Source organism: Oncorhynchus clarkii, chromosome 6, assembly GCF_045791955.1.
Source record: "Oncorhynchus clarkii lewisi isolate Uvic-CL-2024 chromosome 6, UVic_Ocla_1.0, whole genome shotgun sequence".
In the NCBI taxonomy this organism is placed as follows: Eukaryota; Metazoa; Chordata; class Actinopteri; order Salmoniformes; family Salmonidae; genus Oncorhynchus; species Oncorhynchus clarkii.
Window position 1 is genome coordinate 74,910,622 of NC_092152.1, and position 22,267 is coordinate 74,932,888.

General features: G+C 46.9%; 1 protein-coding gene across 10 annotated transcripts in view; it reads right to left on the reverse strand.

Moving 5' to 3' along the window:
• Positions 1 to 128: 128 nt before the first annotated feature.
• The window catches only part of LOC139411607 (chromodomain-helicase-DNA-binding protein 9-like), a 142,007-nt gene continuing 119,868 nt past the window's right edge, over positions 129 to 22,267 (reverse strand). For 6 of the 10 annotated variants that reach the window (XM_071158180.1, XM_071158181.1, XM_071158179.1 and 3 more), the window contains 16 exons: positions 20,087 to 20,176; positions 18,278 to 18,381; positions 17,781 to 17,898; positions 17,351 to 17,408; positions 17,121 to 17,169; positions 14,438 to 14,696; positions 14,064 to 14,269; positions 12,871 to 13,779; positions 12,543 to 12,709; positions 12,059 to 12,328; positions 10,996 to 11,182; positions 10,393 to 10,541; positions 9,842 to 10,075; positions 9,426 to 9,575; positions 9,230 to 9,334; positions 129 to 5,841 (listed from right to left, as the gene is read on the reverse strand). In XM_071158180.1, the coding sequence (XP_071014281.1) occupies positions 4,846 to 5,841; positions 9,230 to 9,334; positions 9,426 to 9,575; positions 9,842 to 10,075; positions 10,393 to 10,541; positions 10,996 to 11,182; positions 12,059 to 12,328; positions 12,543 to 12,709; positions 12,871 to 13,779; positions 14,064 to 14,269; positions 14,438 to 14,696; positions 17,121 to 17,169; positions 17,351 to 17,408; positions 17,781 to 17,898; positions 18,278 to 18,381; positions 20,087 to 20,176 (4,051 nt within the window). In that variant the 3' untranslated portion in view covers positions 129 to 4,845. The remainder of the gene's footprint in view (positions 5,842 to 9,229; positions 9,335 to 9,425; positions 9,576 to 9,841; positions 10,076 to 10,392; positions 10,542 to 10,995; positions 11,183 to 12,058; positions 12,329 to 12,542; positions 12,710 to 12,870; positions 13,780 to 14,063; positions 14,270 to 14,437; positions 14,697 to 17,120; positions 17,170 to 17,350; positions 17,409 to 17,780; positions 17,899 to 18,277; positions 18,382 to 20,086; positions 20,177 to 22,267) is intronic. The other 4 variants (XM_071158183.1, XM_071158184.1, XM_071158182.1 and 1 more) reach the window with 3 other exon arrangements.

The window sequence follows — 22,267 nt, forward strand, 5'->3', positions numbered from 1 at the left end:
CCACACTATTAACTGAGACATTATCATCCTATATTTATATCACCAGTGAACAATAAACAACATTGTAATTCTGGATACCTTGAAGTGCCTGTAACTGGGTCAATGTGAAAGAATACAGAAAGACAGGCTTCATGGATAGTCAGAATATGTTTAATAAAAATAATTAAACTTCAATTTCCTCTATATAACTTCATAGAAAGTAATCCAATAAATTACACATGACTTTTTAAGATGCTTGTCCTCCCCCCTACACGACATATTAGTCCACTACACAGACCACAACTTGTCCTCCCCACTTCATAACGTATAATTCCACTACACAGACCACAACTTGCAAATATTGCAACTGTCCAAAAAACAACCAAACAAAAACAAGAAGACTTGATGACTTTAGGATATTATCAAGCTTGAAACAAAAAATACAATGTCAATAATCTATTTGTCATTTCAGCAACTACTTTACCCAAAATGAAAATTCTAATTAACGTGTAGTAGTGTGTGCTTTATTCGTCTCTGTCTGTTGCATATTGGTCATTTCATTGTGCCAGTGAGGCGAGTCTATGACTGATCTAATCAGTCAGTTCAGCACTGTAGATGTATGTGACATAGGGAGACCTATAACAAACTACCAGAAAAATCTCATCAAAATACATAATAAAAGCAAATATATTGTTCCATCTTTAGTCAAATCCAGCTCTCCCCTCAGTGCTAACATTTCAACTTAAACAGAGCTATGGGTCTGTCTATAGCAAATTAAGCAGGCTTCTTGTCACACTAGTAGGAATGAATCCATGCCTGATGTCTGCCCGTTGGGTCTGAAAATAAAGCCTGCTAAAACAATCATATTTGGGTGAATATTATAACCTGGAAGCAGCAAAGGCTGGGCTTCTGCCTAAGGGCACTGGTACATTTAGGGATAGACTAGGTATGAAGTGGAACAAAATGACAGTTGAAGGTTGTTCTATTGAATTCACTAGGCTTGTGAGACCTAGTGGTCGGAACCAGCCCAAACTAAAGTGGCAAACTGACAATGTAAAATGTATTTAGGTTGACTTTCAGGAAGAGTAACAACCTGGCTGTCTCTCAGTTTACACACAGCAACCATGGTAAAGGACATCATAGGTGAATGGGGAAAACAGAACATCTTTAAAGTAAATGTTATTTCAGTCTTGGTTTAGACAACAGGGCAGGGCTGTCTGTCTGGTGGGCTTGTATACGTTGATGAATGGCTTCAATATAGGCTCAGTGAACAGCTAAATGAAGGCTGAAAGAGACTAAATGAATGTCTCTACCACAGATGTAACCTGTTGTGACGTTTCATTGTCACCATGTAAAATAAAACGTCCCATTCCTCTTCAAGATCATTTCCAAATGTGTGCCTGCCTAGCAGTCCAACGTGTACCGACAGTTCTCCTACACGGTGCTGTATCAATCCGGAAAGCACTGTTCCACTAAACATAATTACAACAGGTACTTAGGGTATACTGAATTCCAGTCTCAGTGTCTCCCTTGGTTACCACGAGGATGAGCACAGATGAGCCATGTCATATGGTAATGAAAAAATACACCACCATTGAGCCGTAGAAAATAAGGAACATAAAACATCTATCTGTTAAATCACATCAGATACTGACTGGAAGTTGAGTGAGAAAGTGAGGGTGTAAAATACACAGAGGTACAGCGAGCGTAAGGACACTTCTACATCTATCAGTCTGTCTGCAGATCCAGTCATCAGTGGATTGATCAGTAAGACATATGGAGAAATGAACTAGCCTGGTGAAAACAGACTGAACAATGTGTTTAGTGATGAAACAGCATATCAGTTTGGATTCCAGGCTAGAAATTAACACTTAAAAGCCTCCAATTCCCATGAATCAGAGAGATCATAGTCAGCAAAGCAGCTCAGTTCGAAGGAAGGTCTGGATATTCAGTCTTACTCAAGCCTAAACTTAACCTACCATAGCCAACCCAATACTATTCAGAATCACTGCAATCATTGTATAAACTATGCTTTTAAACAGTCAATTATGAAAATAATTTTGATGACTCAGTAATCTAGTTATATCAGAGACAATACAAACCCCTCTGGTCCCTCAATACACATACGGTGTAGCTACTTCATTACTAGTTTATGATAGCAAGGTAATTCAACACAACAGGGACACACTGTGTTCAGAATGGAAGACTACAGACATCACCCACAGTCAGAGCTCATTGGAGATTCTTCAGCTCACTCGATAGCAGAAGGCGGCACTACGAGTGGAACACAGATACTGATGGGCTTTTAAAGTATTAAAGATGACTCAGGGGGTGTTGAGTATACTATGTCGACTATACCAGCAGTCACTGTTTATGTGACTTCACTTTTGGTTGTAGAACCCAATGCTCTAGCCTCCCCAATACACACCACCATACACAATGGCCCGGTTGATGCTGCACTGCATGGGACACAATCAGTACATGGCCTGAAGAACACACTGACTCAGCCAAAACGGAAAGAAACGCCCACGCAAACAAACACACACAGCCAGAACACAGTGAGTGGTAGTCTCGCAGACTCAAGGCACTGGAAGAGACTAAGCGAGTGGAAGCTCTCAAGAGTATGCCATGAAGAACACAGATCCCAGCGGGGACGAGTGAGCCAGCCTTGCCAATACACACACAACAGGACGTATTTGCAGTGAACTCAATCCCTTCTATACTCTGCTGAGGTAACGATGCAGTCAAAAACACTGGGGTGGAATTGTGTATTTTCTGTCCCAGCGAGAGCAGCATTTGGGGAGTAGACCCAACTGGTTATGTGCTAGCGAGTGTAATATGGGAAACTAAAGTGCACCTCAGTGTCAATAGAACCATGTGTGTTGGTTGTGCGAGACAGGCAGGGGAGACTACATTCCAAAATGCACACTAGCATACTACTTAGAATGAATGTCCAATACATTTCTTCATTTGAATAACTGTCTTAGTGTGGACATTGGAACAGAGACTGAACACCTCTCCCTTGTGTGAGAAGCATGGCTGATGAAGGATCTACAGCTTCAGTCACATTCATTAGCTGCCCGAGTTATTACTGACTTTTCCAAACGTATGATCCGCAAAGTATACTGTAAGTGTCAAGAAGAAAACCTGTAAAAGTATTTACAAAGGAAAGCTAAATATTCAAGGTCTTTTCCTCCCACTACAAAATATATGAACAGTACAGCTCAGCAGAGAGCGCATATTTATTTCCTCTTTTTTAATAAAATTAAATCCCAACATGATAATTACAATAATGCCATTTTGATTTCTTTTTCCCATATCGTTGCAATTGTACATCAATGTGTGTAGGCCTAATACAAGTTCACAAAGTTCAGAAATCTACTAAAGTTTGACATGCAAAATGTCTCTCAAAACAAGATTGTACCTTTTTGAACAAACACTGAAAGTTCATTTCAGTTTCTTCTAGGTCATGGTTCTTCTTGTCACTTTTGTAGTCTTTATTACACAACATTTTAGTTCGTTTTCTGTATTTACATGAAAAGAAATCACAATGTAAGTGCAGGGAAATCCATAAATATGTGTAATATTTACCGTACCAGTCAAAATTTTGGACACACCTATTCCTTCCAGGGTTTTCTTTATTTTTACTATTTTCTACATTGCAGAATAATAGTGAAGACATCAACACTATGAAATAACACATATGGAATCATGTAGTAACCAAATAAATTGTTAAACAAATCAAAATATATGAAGGTCAGTCAATCCGGAAATTTTGAAGAACTTTGAAAGTTTATTTAAGTGCAGTCGCAAAAACCATCAAGCGCTATGATGAAACTGGCTCTCATGAGGACCATCACTGGAATGGAAGACGCAGAGTTACCTCTGCTGCAGAGGATACGTTCATTAGAGTTACCAGCCTCAGAAAGAGTTCAAGTAACAGACACATCTCAACATCAACTGTTCAGAGGAGACTGCATCAGGCCTTCATGGTCGAATTGCTGAAAAAAACAACACTTCTAAAGTACACCAATAATAAGAAGAGACTTGTTTGGGCAAAGAAACACGAGCAATGGACATTAGACCGGTGGAAATCTGTCCTTTGGTCTGATGAGTCCAAATGTAAGATTTTTGGTTCTAACCGCCGTGTCTTTGTGAGACGCAGAGTAGGTGAACGAATAATCTCTACATGTGTGGTTCCCACAGTGAAGCATGGAGGAGGAGGTGTGATGGTATGGGGGTGCTTTGATGGTGACACTGTTTGTGATTTATATAGAATTCAAGGCACACTTAACCAGCATGGCTACCACAGCATTCTGCAGCAATACGCCATCCCATCTGGTTTGCATTTGGTAGACCTATTAGGACCATGACCCAAAATACACCTCCTGGCTGTGTAAGGCCTATTTGACCAAGGAGAGTCACGGAATGCTGCATCAGATGACCTGGCCTCCACAATCACCCCACCTCAACCCAATTGATATGGTTTGGGATGAGTTGGACCGCTGAGTGAAGGAAGAGCAGCCAACAAGTGATCAGCATATGTGGGAACTCCTTCAAGACTATTGGAAAAGCATTCCAGGAGAAGCTGGTTGAGAGGGTGTGCAAAGCTGTCATCAAGGCAAAGTGTAGCTACTTTGAAGAATATAAAATATATTTTAATATGTTGAACAATTGTTTGTTTACGACATGATTCCATATGTGTTATTTCATAGTTTTGATGTCTTCACTATTATTCTACAATGCAGAAAATAGTCAAAATAAAGAAAAACCCTTGAATGAGTAGGTGTGTCCAAACTTTTGACTGGTACTGTATGTGTGTACATTTCTAATAGATCCATAAATAGATTTATATTTTCATTAGGCTCAGTCTTCATCGCTGGAGTCTGATGACCCATCAGATGATGAAGAAGAGCTCCCAGACTCTGAAGAAGAAGATGACTCCGCCTTCCCCGAGCCTTCTGGACCACTGTTCTCCTCCTTGTGTTCCCCTGACTCCTCCTTCTTGTCACCAAGACCCTCCTCTTCCTGACACTCTGGTGTTCTCCTTGGCGACAGAGGTTTTGAGGGGGCGGTCTTAAAGGTCTTAGTGGGCTTGTGGGGTTTGTGGTCACTGTTTGAGTCACTGTGTGGTGGCTGTGTGGTGGACACAGGAAGGTTAAGGCCTGGAGTGAGAAGCATCCCTGGGTAAAGCATACTGGAGAGTAACAAGGGGTTAAGAGACAGAGGGTGACTGGAGGCTGCCTGGGCAGCAGAAGCACTTAGTGGGGTGGTGGTGGAGGTGGTGGCAGAGGAACTAGAGGGGGAATGGACACTGGGGATGTGGCCATCTCCGTCCCTGCTTTGACCTTCTGTCCTTTCACCTTTGGTGTCCGAGGTGTGGGAGGGGCCGTGGGAGGAGGGGGCTTTGGAGGAGGCAGACGAGGGCTCCCCTACTCCTCCTTCTCTGCTTCCCTTCTTCCTCTTCCTCTGCTCAGCTCCCCCCGTGGCGTCCTGTGGGGGCTTCCCCAGCAGACCCCCCATGCTCAGGAGGTTGGGAAGCCCAGCCATGCCAGAGAGCATCATGGGAAACATGGCGGCCAGGTTGTTAGCATCGGTGGGCAGGCCCATGAGGCCGGCAGTGAGCTGCAGTGACTGGAGACTTTGGAGGTTCTGCTGGAAGGCCTGTAGACTAGATAGATCCATGCCAGAGAGGAGGCCGTTGGCCAGCAGGGGGTTGAGGCCCAGGGATGGGGCCCCCTGGTTGGCTGTAGCTGCAGCCTTGGCCAGGGCGCTCTTGGGCCTCCGTCCACGCCGACTCACCTCCTCTGGTACGATGGGTCCTGTCAGGATCCGGTCAAACATGCTCTCTGGGAGGTAGCCCTGAAGCACAGACAGAGAAACACAGGGTTAGCACTCTAATCAACAACCATTACATAACTACAGTTAGAAACTGGGTAGTTCCAGCCCTGAATGCTGATTGGCAGATATGTGGTATATCAGACCGTATACCACGGGTATGACAAAACATGTATTTTTACTGCTCTAATTACGTTGGTATCCAGTTTATAATAGCAATAAGGCACCTCAGGGGTTTGTGGTATATGGCAAACCATATTGCGTTGTGCATAAGAACAGCCCTTAGCCCTGGGTAAAGCGTTCTTTGCTTCACGGAAACATGGCTCACTTGAGAGACGCTTAACGGAGTCGTTACAGCCAGCTGGTTTCTTCAAGCATCGCGCCGACAGAAACAAGTGTCTTTCTGGTAAGAAGAGGGGCGGGGGGGTATGCCTTATAATTAACGAGATGTGGTGTGATCATAACAACATACAGGAACTCAAGTCCTTCTGTTCACCTGACTTAGAATTCCTAACAATCAAATGTCGACAGCATTATCTACCAAGGGAATTGTCTTCGATTATAATCACGCCGTATATATTCCCCCCCAAGCAGACACATCGATGGCCCTGAACGAACTTTATTTGACTCTATGTAAACTGGAAACCACATATCCTGAGGCTGCATTCATTGTAGCTGGGTATTTTAACAAGGCTAATCTGAAAACAAGACTCCCTAAATTCTATCAGCATATCGATTGCGCAACCAGGGCTGGTAAAACTCTGGATCATTGTTATTCTAACTTCCGCAACGCATATAAGGCCCTCCCCCACCCTCCTTTCAGAAAAACTGACCACGACTCCATTTTGATGCTTCCAGCCTACGGACAGAAACTAAAACAAGAAGCTCCCGCGCTCAGATCTGTTCCATGCTGGTCCGACCAATCTGATTCCATTCTTCAAGACTGCTTCGATCACGTGGATTGGGATATGTTCCGCATTGCGTCACACAACAACATTGACGAATACGCTGATTTGGTGAGTGAGTTCATTAGAAAGTGCATCGGCGATGTTATACCCACAGCAACGATTAAAACATTCCCAAACCAGCAGCATTCGCGCGAAACTGAAAGCGCGAACCACTGCTTTTAACCAGGGCAAGGTGACCGGAAACATGACCGAATACAAACAGTGTAGCTATTCCCTCCGCGAGGCAATCAAACAAGCTAAGCATCAGTATAGAGACAAAGTAGAGTTGCAATTCAACGGCTCAGACACAAGAGGTATGTGGTCTACAGTCAATCAAAGATTACAAAAAGAAAACCAACCCCGTCACGGACCACGATGTCTTGCTCCCAGACAGACTAAATAACTTATTTGCTCGCTTTGAGGACAATACAGTGTCACTGACACGGCCTGCTACCAAAACCTGCGGACTCTCCTTCACTGCAGCCGACGTGAGTAAAACATTTAAACGTGTTAACCCTCGCAAGGCTGCAGGCCCAGACGGCATCCCCAGCCGCGTCCTCAGAGCATGTGCAGACCAGCAGGCTGGTGTGTTTACGGACATATTCAATCAATCCTTATCCCAGTCTGCTGTTCCCACATGCTTCAAGAGGGCCACCATGGTTCCTGTTCCCAAGAAAGCTAAGGTAACTAAGCTAAATGACTACTCACTTCCATCATCATGAAGTGCTTTGAGAGACTAGTCAAGGACCATATCACCTCCACCCTACCTAACACCCTAGACCCACTCCAATTTGCTTACCGCCCCACTAGGTCCACAGACGACGCAACCACACTGCACACTGCCCTAACCCATCTGGACAAGAGGAATACCTACGTGAGAATGCTGTTCATCGACTACAGCTCAGCATTTAACACCATAGTACCCTCCAAACTCGTCATCAAGCTCGAGACCCTGGGTTCTAGACTTCCTGACGGGCCGCCCTCAGGTGGTGAGGGTAGGTAACAAAATCTCCAACCCGCTGATCCTCAACACTGGGGCCCCACAAGGATGCGTTCTGAGCCCTCTCCTGTACTCCTTGTTCACCCATGACTGCGTGGCCATGCACGCCTCCAACTCAATCATCAACTTTGCGGACGACACTACAGTGGTAGGCTTGATTACCAACAACAACGAGACGGCCTACAGGGAGGAGGTGAGGGCCCTCGGAGTGTGATGTCAGGAAAATAACCTCACACTCAACGTCAACAAAACAAAGGAGATGATTGTGGACTTCAGAAAACAGCAGAGGGAGCAGCCACCTATCCACATCGACGGGACAGTAGTGGAGAGGGTAGTAAGTTAAGTTCCTCGGCGTACACATCACGGACAAACTGAAATGGTCCACCCACACAGACAGCATTGTAAAGAAGGCGCAGCAGCGCCTCTTCAACCTCAGGAGGCTGAAGAAATTCGGCTTGTCACCAAAAGCACTCACAAACTTCTACAGATGCACAATCGAGAGCATCCTGTCGGGCTGTATCACCGCCTGGTACGGCAACTGCTCTGCCCACAACCGTAAGGCTCTCCAGAGGGTAGTGAGGTCTGCACAATGCATCACCAGGGGCAAACTACCTTCCTTCCAGGACACCTACACCACCCGATGTCACAGGAAGGCCAAAAAGATCATCAAGGACAACAACCACCCGAGCCACTGCCTGTTCACCCCGCTATCATCCAGAAGGCGAAGTCAGTACAGGTGCATCAAAGTAGGGACCAAGACTGAAAAACAGCTTCTATCACAAGGCCATCAGACTGTTAAACAGCCACCACTAACATTGAGTGGCTGCTGCCAACATACTGACTCAACTCCAGCCACTTTAATAATGGGAATTGATGGAAATTGATGTAAAAAAAAAGTATCACTAGCCACTTTAAACAATGCCACTTGATATAATGTTTGCATACCCTACATTACTCACCTCATATGTATATACTGTACTCTATATCATCTACTGCATCTGTATGTAATACATGTATCACTAGCCACTTTAAACTATGCCACTTTTATGTTTACATACCCTACATTACTCATCTCATATGTATATACTGTACTCGATACCATCTACTGCATCTTGCCTATGCCGTTCTGTACCATCACTCATTCATATATTTTTATGTACATATTCTTTATCCATTTACACTTGTGTGTATAAGGTAGTAGTTGTGGAATTGTTAGGTTAGATTACTCGTTCATTATTACTGCATTGTCGGAACTAGAAGCACAAGCATTTTGCTACACTCGCATTAACATCTGCTAACCATGTGTATGTGACAAATAAAATTTGATTTGATTAGCCGTGGTATATCGGCCATATACCACAGCCCCTCGGGGCTTATTGCTTAACTATACCACAGTCACTGCACTGACAACTAGCCAAGCTAGATACATGTAGTTCTATTATTATTATAAGGCTATCAGACTTACCGACTGCTTGACGACGTCGGCCCACTCTGGTGGAACCCCGTACTCTGGGTTCTCCTGAAGGAACCGACACAGGTCCTTTAGAGGGGGGGCGAAGGCCCCACCAACCTGGGGAGAGGAGGGGAGGACAACATGAGACAAAGTAGAAGTTGTACAGCACACACGCATGCACACACACACACACCTACTGCTGCCTCACCTTGCGTGCATTTCTCCTGTTGATGATCTGGACCCTCTCCTCTCCTGTCAGACTGTTGACATCAATCTTGTTGGGGTTCCTGCAGCGATGCCTCTTCTGCTTGGGTCTACCATCCTGCTGGAACTGCTCCAGCTGCCTCTTATTCACTCCCTGAGGAGGAGAAGAGAGGGTCAGGGATACAGAGGTTCAACTACAGGACTACATCCAAAACCATTTCTACTGTCAATGAAAATTTGATTCACATTGCAAATGGAATTTCTGTTTATGTCATGAATTGACTGAATGGAAATGGAATTGACCGTAACCCTGACGGATGTCTATTGTAGTACAGTATATTCACAGCCCTTAATAAACCCTGGGTTAGGGATAGAGGAATGGAGAATCAGAGGGTGAGGAAGAGGAAGGGAGGGACTCACAGGGATGAAGGCCCCTGTGTCAGCCACAAAGCCTGGGTGTTCTTTGAGCCACAGTTCCAGCTCCCTCCTCCTGGGGGCATCGTCTCCTGCCAGACGGGTCCCATCTTTCAGGTTGATGACAGAGACTCTGCTCTCTGTGTCCATAGGGCCCTGGGCACCTAGGGGGTTACCCTGCCCTGAGGCAATAGACAGCCCAGTGCCAGCCTGACTCATACCACCCCACGCCGGGGGCACCTGGAGATGCAGGGTAGACATCATCCCATCAGTGAATATCTAGTGGCTAGTATTTGTATAGGCATGCTAGCACAGCCCTCATACGGCCTCCTATACTTCAGTATACACAACAAATCCTATATTATATTTTCAATTGCTAGGTAAACACATTTAAGCATACTCTTCAAACTTTAAATATCTCTTACAACCATGCAATCACATGTAGCTTTCCAGTAGCCAGTGTTGAAGGACCTAAGATAGCAAGATCTGAGTGAGAGGATTGACATGGAAGACGTAGAGCCCCAAAGAGAAGAGAGAAAAGTAAATTAAGATCTTACGCTTTCAGGCACGGCTGGTCCTCTTTTCCTGTTCATAAAGAGCAGGTCCATCCCCTCCACATTCTTCCTCCTTCCTCTCCTCCTCTTCACCACCGGCTGGCCATCCATACCTCCGTTCAGCTTCATCTGACCTGCCAGACCTGTAGATGCTGGAAACAACATGTCCCAGATTAAAACAGAAGACTAAAGCAGTACACACCATCACCATCATGAATGTACAACATATGGGAAAATGTATCTTTGCTGTCATCTAGTGGTAGCAAATAAAAAACACACAGTTTAGCTTTGAGATTTCTCATGAAGGGTATTCTTTACCAGACAGGTATTTAAATTGTTTTTACCTTTATTTAACTAGGCAAGTCAGTTAAGAACAAATTCTTATTTTCAATGACGGCCTAGGAACAGTAGGTTAACTGCCTGTTCAGGAGCAGAACGACAGACTTTTACCTTGTCAGCTCGGGGATTAGATCTTGCAACCTTTCAGTTACTAGTCCAACGATCTAACCACTAGGCTACCTGCCTAGTATGAACTATCAATTGTATAAACTAACAATACATTTCTGTAAAAACAGGACTTTGTGGTCAGCCCTAGTCTGTATGTACCCTGTGGGAAGCTGGCAGCCTGGGGCTTGGTGAAGTCAGCCAGACTGGTGTCTGAGGCACTCTGGAGCTCATGGAGCCTTGTAAGGTACTGCTGCTGGCTCAGGGGCCCCTCCTCAAGCTCCAGGGGCCTCTTCAGGGGCTGGCCGGGCCCCTGCTTCTGGAAGGTCAGCTTCAGACCCCCCTCCTGCTGCAGAGAGGGGCAGTCAGTCAATTACACAGAAACACAAGGTCACACTGTCTGATGGCATTGGAGCCCCTTCTACAGAACCCCCCCCCAAAAAACAGAAAAAAGGGAGGGGGTCTAAGTGCTTGTTTTCACTGCATTGGCACAATACTTTGTTGGCTTGTCATACAGAGCATTCTGTATGCTTGGAAGTTGGGATAGTTATGGGTAGGGAAACATCATATACTGTAGCATATAGGGTAAGTTGACTATGCAATGTCAGGAGTTTACTGAAGGACTATGTCACAGGGAAAGCTGCGGCTTTCAGCATTTTCCTTATTAAGGTCAAAATTCCAGCCAAATTGGTCAGGAAAGCCCCAGCAACACTGTAGCAGCAAGTCAGTGGCCATTTCATAGAATATTTGACACAAATGCTCCTCCCTCTGTTGATATGGCAATGTAGGCTCATAGCTAGCTACTGTAGTATCAAAGCAAGCAGGAAGCAGGCCTGCATGGTTAATAGCCCAGCTGCTATCAGCCCCATTAGAGACAGAACACCCACAGTACTAGAGCCCCATCACAATCCCCAACAATAGCGAGCCAGCCCCATCTCAATCAGATGAAGCCTCTCAAACCCCAGTGTCTCCCCACACTAAGCTTCTTATTAGCTTCCCATCCATGAACGACTGATTTATGTAAAAATGTAATTACAGCCCCGGATCCCAATCCACATGGAGTGGGTAGAAATTAAAGAGGATATTACTATTAAACAAATCAGTGTTGTAGGCAGCAGCCAAAACAACAAAATCAAAATCCCCAACAAAACATGCTGAAACACCACAATTAGGCTTTGTAGTAGTGTGGGGTCCTACGAGAGGGGAGTAACGGAAATCAACATACTTCATTCATTTTCACTGAGAACTCCTTTTCTCCTGCAACATGCTTCTTCACCTTTGAACCCTGAGGGGAGGCAGAGGGGTCCTCTGAGGCCGAGGCGGAAGCTGAGCAGAGGTTGCTGCTGTTGTTGGCCGCAGCTGCATTGTCCAGCAGCTTGGTGGTGTAGAAGGAGGCTACAGCCCCTCCTGCCTCGTACGACCGCCGGGCCCCCGGCCACTTCCCCTTCAGCACTGCTTGGCAGATACTGTCCAGACGGTTGATCATCACACGGTCCTACAGGGGGACAGGGGACATTATAAAACAAGTTGTTTGGATCCTGGATGCTGATTGGCTTTTGCCCGGACTATATCGTCTGGTGGAAGGATGAAATAAAACTGGATTAACGTGAACAGCACCCTCCTAAGGGCTGTTTCAACATGGTTGGGATTCTCAGGAAACTAACTCAGGCAAGAACTGAAACACTAAGAGGTTTGGTGTGTGTGTTTACCTTGGGCCAGTAGGATGCAGCCAGCATGTATCCTCCCTGGAAGGGGTGGTGGTGTGAGTTGTTGCTGCCGTTCTCTGTCACGTGACTGTCCTGCATCTCATCCTGAGTGGTGCTGAGAGACGCCACACTGTCTTCGTCAAATCCCTTCACAATGGCCACTGTCGGGACTGGAAGAACATGCAATATAACTCTACTTTAGAAAACCTCAAAATATACAACACAACTTCAGACAGCCTAACAACTTTGTCAGAATCACAACATTAATTGCCTCAATGGCACTGTAAAAGTCTTTCACTGCAAGAACCAAAATAATAATAACAGCACTCACCCTTGATCTTTCCTTCCTCTCCCTCACTCTCACTGCCAACAGAGGAAGATGAAGATGAGGAAGAGGAAGATGAGGAGCCTGATGAGCAGGATGAAGACGAAGAGGAGCTGGATCCGGAGCGTGAGGAGGAAGAGGACGACGATGATGATGATGAAGAAGATCGTGATGAAGAGCTGGAGGAGGAGCCGTCCGAGTCGGAGTCTGATGCTGCGGAGGCGGCTCGTCTGGCCTCTCTTCGACTTCTTTTATTGGCTTTCTTCTCTTTCCTGGCGGCTGAGTTGGGTGTGAGTGGCTTGGTCCGTGCCGCCACCATGTGGCTCTCGTTCTCTCCTTTCACCACCCCCAGGTCAGGCTTCTCTTCTATCCCTGTAGGGGTGAGAGGGGCAGGCTGGGGACTCCACCTCTCCCCCTCCACCTGACCCCCTCTCTCCATGCGCTCCTCCCCCTCCGAGAGAGGTTCTTCTTTGGGCACTGCCCCCGGGATGTCCTCCCTTTCCATCTGGGCTGGGGTTGGCACTGGGGACTCTGCCAAGGCTGGGTCTCTACTAGCCTGGTACTGGGGGTTCAGGAGCGGAGTAGGGGTCTGGGATGGCTGTTGGACTCCTTTATTCTGGCTGTAGTTGCGCTGGGCAGCCATGAAGCAGAGCTCTGGGTCTCGGAGGATGTGGTAGTCTGTGCGGCTGACGCCGTGCTTGGTGGCCCCGATTAGGAGGTCTCGGTCGTGGGTACCGGTCTCCCACCACACGGGCAGGTCCGAGCCCAGCTGGCACAGGGGCAGGCGCTCATAGAGCAAGGGGTGGCGCAGGACCTGTTCCCTGACCTGGCGCAGCAGCTCTACTCTGTAGAGGGTACGAGATGCACGCTCCTCTGTGATGGGCTGAATGGACAGAGAGGGGTCCACTGCTGTGTCTAGAGAGAGGAAGAGAGAGAATAAGGCTGTCCTGCATAATTCATACATCTGTGTTTGCATTTTGTGTGGACTCATTCCACTTGCTGTTTAACTTTCCATTGATCGTTAACCTTATCACTTGCTTGTTTCCCCAGCATTTCCTGAAATCATTAACCTTGACATACTGTAGCACATTATAATCAGGTATTGGTAAGCACACAACACAGTATACAGCTTATAAGTAAATTGACTTCCACATCCTTTCTACAGGTGGCACAGCACAGATGATCAGTATCTCTCTCACCTCCTTCTCTGGGTGGCAGGCGACACACTCTCCTGCACATGGCAGTGAAGGCCCACAGGTACTTCTGCAGACTCTCGTCTGTCTTCTTGTGCAGCCGAGCCATGGCTCTGAACTTGGTCCAGTCGAAACGGCCCAGGTCTGGGTCAAACACCACACCAAAGGTAGACACCACACGGTAAAAATCAGCTTCCTCTCGCCTCGTCCATCTGGGGAGAGAGGGAGGGAGAGAGAAACAGAGAGAAAGAGAAATAGGGGTAGAGATAGAGATATACACAGCGGGAGGAGAGAAAGAAGAGAGAAGGAGGAGACATTGGTATAAGTTATAGACCGTGGCTAACTTTACGTTTCTGTCCAGGCCTTGCAGCTTCACTCACCTCTGCTGGCGTTCTATCTTGGCGGCCATCTTGGGGTTGATAGTGTCGTTGAGGGTGGGTGGCAGGGGACACAGTGAGGGCGTGACCTGGGTGGTGTGCTGGGTCTGGTGGATGTGGAGGATCTGTCTGGACTTGGTGTAGCGCTGAGAGGCTGTGATCAGACGTCTCAGTCTGGCTGTTAGCACTGAGGAGGAGGGCCAGTAGGCTGCGTCTCCTCCTCCTCCACCACCTAACCCCTCCATCATCACTGGAGCACCCTCTGGAGAGCACACATACACAACACATACATTGTTTAACCAGGGAGAACGCCTTTTAAGTTGTTTTATAGTAGTGGAAGAAGTTGTAGTTTCAGCAGTAGAAGCACTAGTAGTAGTGACTGTTTGTAATAGAAGTGACTGTTGGTAATAAAATATATAGTACTTGTTGTTGTTGTAATAGTAGTGACTGGTAGTTGTAGTAGTGGTGGTGACTGGTAGTAGTAGCAGTAGTATTAACTAGCTGTAGTAGTAGTAGTAGTAGTAGTAGTCGTGACTGGTAGTAGTAGTAGTAGTGGTGGTGACTGGTAGTAGTAGTAGTAGTAGTATTAACTGGTAGTAGTAGTAGTATTAACTAGTTGTAGTAGTAGCGAGTAGTAATAGTAGTATTAGTGGTGACTGGTAGTAGTAGTAGTAGCTGGTAGTAGTAGTAGTAAACTCAGCAACAACAAAAAACGTCCTCTCACTGTCAACTGTGTTTATTTTCAGCAAGCCTAACATGTGTAAATATTTGTATGAACATATCAAGATTCAACAACTGAGACATAAACTGAACAAGTTCCACAGACATGTGACTAACAGAAATGGAATAATGTGTCCCTAAACAAAGGGGGGATCAAAATCAAAAGTAACAGTCAGTATCTGGTGTGGCCACCAGCTGCATTAAGTACTGCAGTGCATCTCCTCCTCATGGACTGCACCAGATTTGCCAGTTCTTGCTGTGAGATGTTACCCCATTCTTCCACCAAGGCATCTGCAAGTTCCCGGACATTTCTGGGGGGAATGGCCCTAGCCCTCACCCTCCGATCCAACAAGTCCCAGATGTGCTCAATGGGATTGCAAGCCGTGCTCTTTGCTGGCCATGGCAGAACACTGACATTCCTGTCTTGCAGGAAATCACGCACAGAACGAGCAGTATGGCTGGTGGCATTGTCATGCTGGAGGGTCATGTCAGGATGAGCCTGCAGGAAGCGTACCACATGAGGGAGGAGGATGTCTTCCCTATAACACACAGCGTTGAGATTTCCTTGCAATGACAACAAGCTCAGTCCGATGATGCTGTGACACACTGCCCCAGACCATGACAGACCCTCCACCTCCAAATCGATCCCGCTCCAGAGTACAGGCCTCAGTGTAACGCTCATTCCTTCGACGATAAACGCGAATCCGACCATCACCCCTGGTGAGACAAAACCGCGACTCGTCAGTGAAGAGCACTTTTTGCCAGTCCTGTCTGGTCCAGTGACGGTGTGTTTGTGCCCATAGGCAACGTTGTTGCCGGTGATGTCTGGTGAGGACCTGCCTTACAACAGGCCTACAAGCCCTCAGTCCAGCCTCTCTCAGCTGATGGACAGTCTGAGCACTGATGGAGGGATTGTGTGTTCCTGGTGTAACTCGGGCAGTTGTTGTTGCCATCCTGTACCTGTCCCGCAGGTGTGATGTTCGGATGTACCGATCCTGTGCAGGTGTTGTCACACGTGGTCTGCCACTGCGAGGACGACCAGCTGTCTGTCCTGTCTCCCTGTAGCTCTGTCTTAGGCGTCTCACAGTACGGGCATTGCAATTTATTGCCCTGGCCACATCTGCAGTCCTCATGCCTCCTTGCAGCTTGCCTAAGGCATGTTTACGCAGATGAGCAGGGACCTTGGGTATCTTTCTTTTGGTGTTTTTGAGAGTCAGTAGAAAGGCCTCTTTAGTGTCCTACGTTTTCATAACTGTGACCTTAATTGCCTACCGTCTGTAAGCTGTTGTGTCTTAACGACCGTTCCACAGGTGCATGTTCATTAATTATTGATGGTTTATTGAACAAGCATGGGAAAAAGTGTTAAAGTAAACCCTTTACAATGAAGATCTGTGAAGTTATTTGGATTTTTACAAATTATCTTTGAAAGACAGGGTCCTGAAAATAGGACGTTTCTTTTTTTGCTGAGTTTAGTAGTAGTAGTAGTGACTGGTAGTAGTAGTGACTGGTAGTATTAGTAGTGACTTGTAGCAGTAGTAGTAGTAGTGACTGGTAGTATTAGTAGTGACTTGTATTAGTAGTAGTAGTAGTTACGGGTAGTAGTAGTGACTGGTAGTATTAGTAGTGACTTGTAGTAGCAGTATTAGTAGTAGTAGTGACTGGTAGTAGTAGTAGTGACTTGTAGTAGCAGTATTAGTAGTAGTGACTGGTAGTAGTAGTGACTGGTAGTAGTGGTAGTGACTTGTAGTAGCAGTATTAGTAGTAGTAGTAGTAATAGTAGTAGTAGTAGTAGTGACTGGTAGTAGCAGTATTAGTAGTAGTAGTAGTGACTAGTAGTAGTAGTGACTGGTAGTAGTAGTGACTGGTAGTAGTAGTGACTGGTAGTAGATATTGTGATATGATGTGTATTGGTTGTGATAGTACAAAAGCTGAGTAGAAAGAGACTGAATAGAAAGATGTAACTGACCTCCAGGGTTGTCTGAGACAACCAGATCTCCAGGAGAGGAGGCGTCATCCTATGGAGGAGAGAAGTGTGTGTTAAAACACTGGACACAGAACTGGACACAATAACACTCAAAACAACCTGTATTATCTAGTCTCTACAGGGGCAGAGAATACACATGCCAGTCAGTGTGTACAGCAGCCTTATCTGTTGCTGTGCTGGCTCTGTTCTGCCCCTGTTCACTGTGGCCTCACCTCCATATCGTCCTTCAGCAAGGCTGGGGCAGGCTTGTATTCTGGGTCATCCACGTCCCTGCAAACACAGATAACAACCGTCAGTCAGCCAGCCAGCCAGCCAGCCAGCCAGCCAGTAAGTCAGCCAGTTATTCAGTCAGTCAGCAAGGGCCACACAAGGTAACAGACAGGGGAACTTGCAGGCAGCTCCTAACAGCTCTGAACTAAACACGGACTCAGATTCACTTCAGAAAAGGTTTTTACAATAATATCAGTTTCTGGTTTCTTCCTTTTCTATCATAGTTTTATGACTGGTTATAAAAAGTGCTACAACAACTGAAACTTTTTAAGTGTGTCATTGTGTGTTTAAGCCCTGTCTGAGTCAGTGGAGGAGACCAACAAGCTAACTACCTGACTCAGTCAGTCAGCCATGATGTGTAATGTTACCTACCCATCCATGAAGTCATTGGCTCTCTGTTCAGCAGCGATGGCCTTCTCGTCTGGCCGGCCCACCCGCTCTAGGAAGCAGAGGGCAGGGTCTGCACGCACTGTGTTATACTTCTCATAACCTGTATAGTGGACCACAGTGGAGAGGTAAGCAAACAGAGGTTAGAACTTGGAAACATGAAGAGATAAAAAACAAACATACAGCTGGCCATTTTCCCCCAAAGGTGAGTGTGACAGCTGTCATCCAGTGTTAACTACATCCCTGTGGAAGAACATGAAACACCTACAGTACATTTTCCACATGACACTAACTCAGAATTGTACATACTATACCGTATCTGATGAATTCCCCCTGACCCTTTTTCAATCTCTACATTTGTCTAGGCTCTGTTCCTATATCCATTCTAGTAAACCCACAATCGTAGCCCTAGTATCACACATTCTAGATGTCTCAGGCCTGTGGGTCAGTTAGCACATCCCTGGTCCCTGTTGTTGACTCACCGTGCTTGTAGACCCCCAACAGCAGACACTTGTCAGAGATGTTGTCCCACCACAGGGCTGGTAGCTCAGAGCTGTCGGGCTCAGGAACCCAGATCTTGATCTCACTGATGAGGAGGAGGGGGTGTGGACAGAACACAACATGACAGGAGGAACAGGGACTTATGGGTACAACAGCATGGGAGACTCATGGGTACTATGACAGCTGGGTTTCCATCCCAACATTGATTCTCAGATAAGCAACAGCATGGTACACCCAAAACCATGAGCTTTCAGCATCAAGGCTGAAAATGTGTCTGGAGGCTTGAAATAGTCAACGTTTTTCCTCACCCACTTCTGAATACCCTCCTTAATAGTATTGGTTCTGAGAAGCTGCTGATCCATCTTTAACCAGCAGGTGGAGTGACTACTGACTTTCCTCTGAGTCTGACCATCTGTGCCCTCCTTCAGACATGGACTTTCCTTCCCTGAGTCTGACTAGCTGTGCCCTCTGTTATACATGGACCTTCCTTCCCTGAGTCTGACCAGCTGTGCCCTCCTTCAGACATGGACCTTCCTTCCCTGAGTCTGACTAGCTGTGCCCTCTGTTATACATGGACCTTCCTTCCCTGAGTCTGACTAGCTGTGCCCTCCTTCAGACATGGACCTTCCTTCCCTGAGTCTGACTAGCTGTGCCCTCTGTTATACATGGACCTTCCTTCCCTGAGTCTGACCAGCTGTGCCCTCTGTTATACATGGACCTTCCTTCCCTGAGTCTGACTAGCTGTGCCCTCCTTCAGACATGGACTTTCCTTCCCTGAGTCTGACTAGCTGTGCCCTCCTTCAGACATGGACCTTCCTTCCCTGAGTCTGACTAGCTGTGCCCTCCTTCAGACATGGACCTTCCTTCCCTGAGTCTGACTAGCTGTGCCCTCCTTCAGACATGGACCTTCCTTCCCTGAGTCTGACTAGCTGTGCCCTCCTTCAGACATGGACTTTCCTTCCCTGAGTCTGACTAGCTGTGCCCTCCTTCAGACATGGACCTTCCTTCCCTGAGTCTGACTAGCTGTGCCCTCCTTCAGACATGGACCTTCCTTCCCTGAGTCTGACTAGCTGTGCCCTCATTCAGACATGGACCTTCCTTCCCTGAGTCTGACTAGCTGCGCCCTCCTTCAGACATGGACCTTCCTTCCCTGAGTCTGACTAGCTGTGCCCTCTGTTATACATGGACCTTCCTTCCCTGAGTCTGACTAGCTGTGCCCTCTGTTATACATGGACCTTCCTTCCCTGAGTCTGACTAGCTGTGCCCTCTGTTATACATGGACCTTCCTTCCCTGAGTCTGACTAGCTGTGTCCTCCTTCAGACATGGTGATAGATAGAGACAGCTACAGTATGTATGGGAACAACCTGTCATGTATGGTCTATGTCCTTACCATGGAAAACATGAACAACATGGGCCTATGAATGAACAGGTTTTTATTTAAAAAGTGAATGTAAACGGAACCTTCTAAAACGATGTGTCAGCTGAATTTGCATGCCAGCAGCTTACCAGAAATCCCAAACTTAAACAAATACTGGCATAGTGCTGGCAGCCTGGCTGAACTGTTTGGCATAACATTCAGTCTAGCCTGAATAGCCACCGATCAATCCGACTATCTCAAAATAATGGCGTAAATAGTGTAATCCTCTTCAAATAATCTAATAACTGAAATGACCAATTAGAGGATAGACAGAGAGAGTGCATGTGAGCTTCGGAAATGTTGTGTTCTCTACTCTAAGGGTATCAATGTTCAGAGCTGTTTGGTTGTAAAACAGGTGAAAGTTCAGCTCACCTGGAGTCCACGCCGTCCAGTATCTTCTGTGACTGGCTTCCCATCACCTCTTGTTTCAGGTAGTAGAGCATTCTAACCCGCAGCAACACCCTGCACACAGACACAGCCCCGCCCACGGTCACCACAAAGCCTCAGCACGCACAAACGCTGAGAGAGCAGAACAGTTTTCACACGCACTCACGTCCGTAATCACACACACACACACACACACACACACACACACACACACACACACACACACACACACACACACACACACACCACACACCACACACCACACACAGGCGTACAAACTCATGCATACACACAATAAAAATATCACACTCTCTCACACACATTCTCAATTTCCTCCTGGATGACTGAAATGCTGTGCCTAGCTCGTCACGGTAGATGACTGAAATGCTGTGCCTAGCTCGTCACGGCGGATGACTGAAATGCTGTGCCTAGCTCGTCACGGCGGATGATTGAAATGCTGTGCCTAGCTCGTCACGGCAGATGACTGAAATGCTGTGCCTAGCTCGTCACGGTAGATGACTGAAATGCTGTGCCTAGCTCGTCACGGTAGATGACTGAAATGCTGTGCCTAGCTCGTCACGGTAGATGACTGAAATGCTGTGCCTAGCTCGTCACGGTAGATGACTGAAATGCTGTGCCTAGCTCGTCACGGTAGATGACTGAAATGCTGTCCCTAGCTCGTCTCGGCAGATGACTGAAATGCTGTGCCTGGCTCGTCACGGCGGATGACTGAAATGCTGTGCCTAGCTCGTCACGGCAGATGACTGAAATGCTGTGCCTAGCTCGTCATGGTAGAGGACTGAAATGCTGTGCCTAGCTGGTCACGGTAGAGGACTGAAACGCTGTGCCTAGCTCGTCACGGCGGATGACTGAAATGCTGTGCCTAGCTCGTCACGGTAGATGACTGAAATGCTGTGCCTAGCTCGTCACGGTAGATGACTGAAACGCTGTGCCTAGCTCGTCACGGTAGATGACTGAAACGCTGTGCCTAGCTCGTCACGGTAGATGACTGAAACGCTGTGCCTAGCTCGTCACGGTAGATGACTGAAACGCTGTGCCTAGCTCGTCACGGTAGATGACTGAAATGCTGTGCCTAGCTCGTCACGGTAAATGACTGAAACGCGGTGCCTAGCTCGTCACGGTAGATGACTGAAACGCTGTGCCTAGCTCGTCACGGCGGATGACTGAAATGCTGTGCCTAGCTTGTCACGGTAGATGACTGAAATGCTGTGCCTAGCTTGTCATGGTAGATGACTGAAACGCGGTGCCTAGCTCGTCATGGTAGATGACTGAAACACGGTGCCTAGCTTGTCACGGTAGATGACTGAAATGCTGTGCCAAGCTCGTCACGGTAGATGACTGAAACACAGTGCCTAGCTCGTCACGGTAGATCAACTGTCCATGCAAAGGGAAACATCTTGTATTGTTGTATATACTGTATAAATGTTGTCTTCAATGATACACACATGCCCAAAATGGAGTGGGATAGAACATATGCAGACAGTACAGTCACTGTGTAGTCAGTCCCTGATACAGTGTCTGTGCCATAGAGAGTGAGACAGTGTCTGTGCCATAGAGAGTGAGACAGTGTCTGTGCCATAGAGAGTGAGACAATGTCTGTGCCATAGAGAGTGAGACAGTGTATGTGCCATAGAGAGTGAGACAGTGTCTGTGCCACAGAGAGCGAGACAGTGTCTGTGCCACAGAGAGCGAGACAGTGTCTGTGCCATAGAGAGCGAGACAGTGTCTGTGCCATAGAGAGCGAGACAGTGTATGTGCCATAGAGAGCGAGACAGTGTCTGTGCCATAGAGAGCGAGACAGTGTCTGTACCATAGAGAGCGAGACAGTGTCTGTACCATAGAGAGCGAGACAGTGTCTATGCCACAGAGACTGAGCCAGTGTCTGTGCCATAGAGACTGAGACAGTGTCTATGCCACAGAGACTGAGCCAGTGTCTGTGCCATAGAGACTGAGACAGTGTCTGTGCCATAGAGACTGAGACAGTGTCTGTGCCATAGAGACTGAGACAGTGTCTGTGCCATAGGGAGTGAGACAATGTCTGTGCCATAGGGAGTGAGACAATGTCTGTGCCATAGAGATGAGTGGTGTGATATGATGTGATCTCTGGGCTGGCAGGGAGAGGAGAGAAGAGAGAGGCAGGCTGAG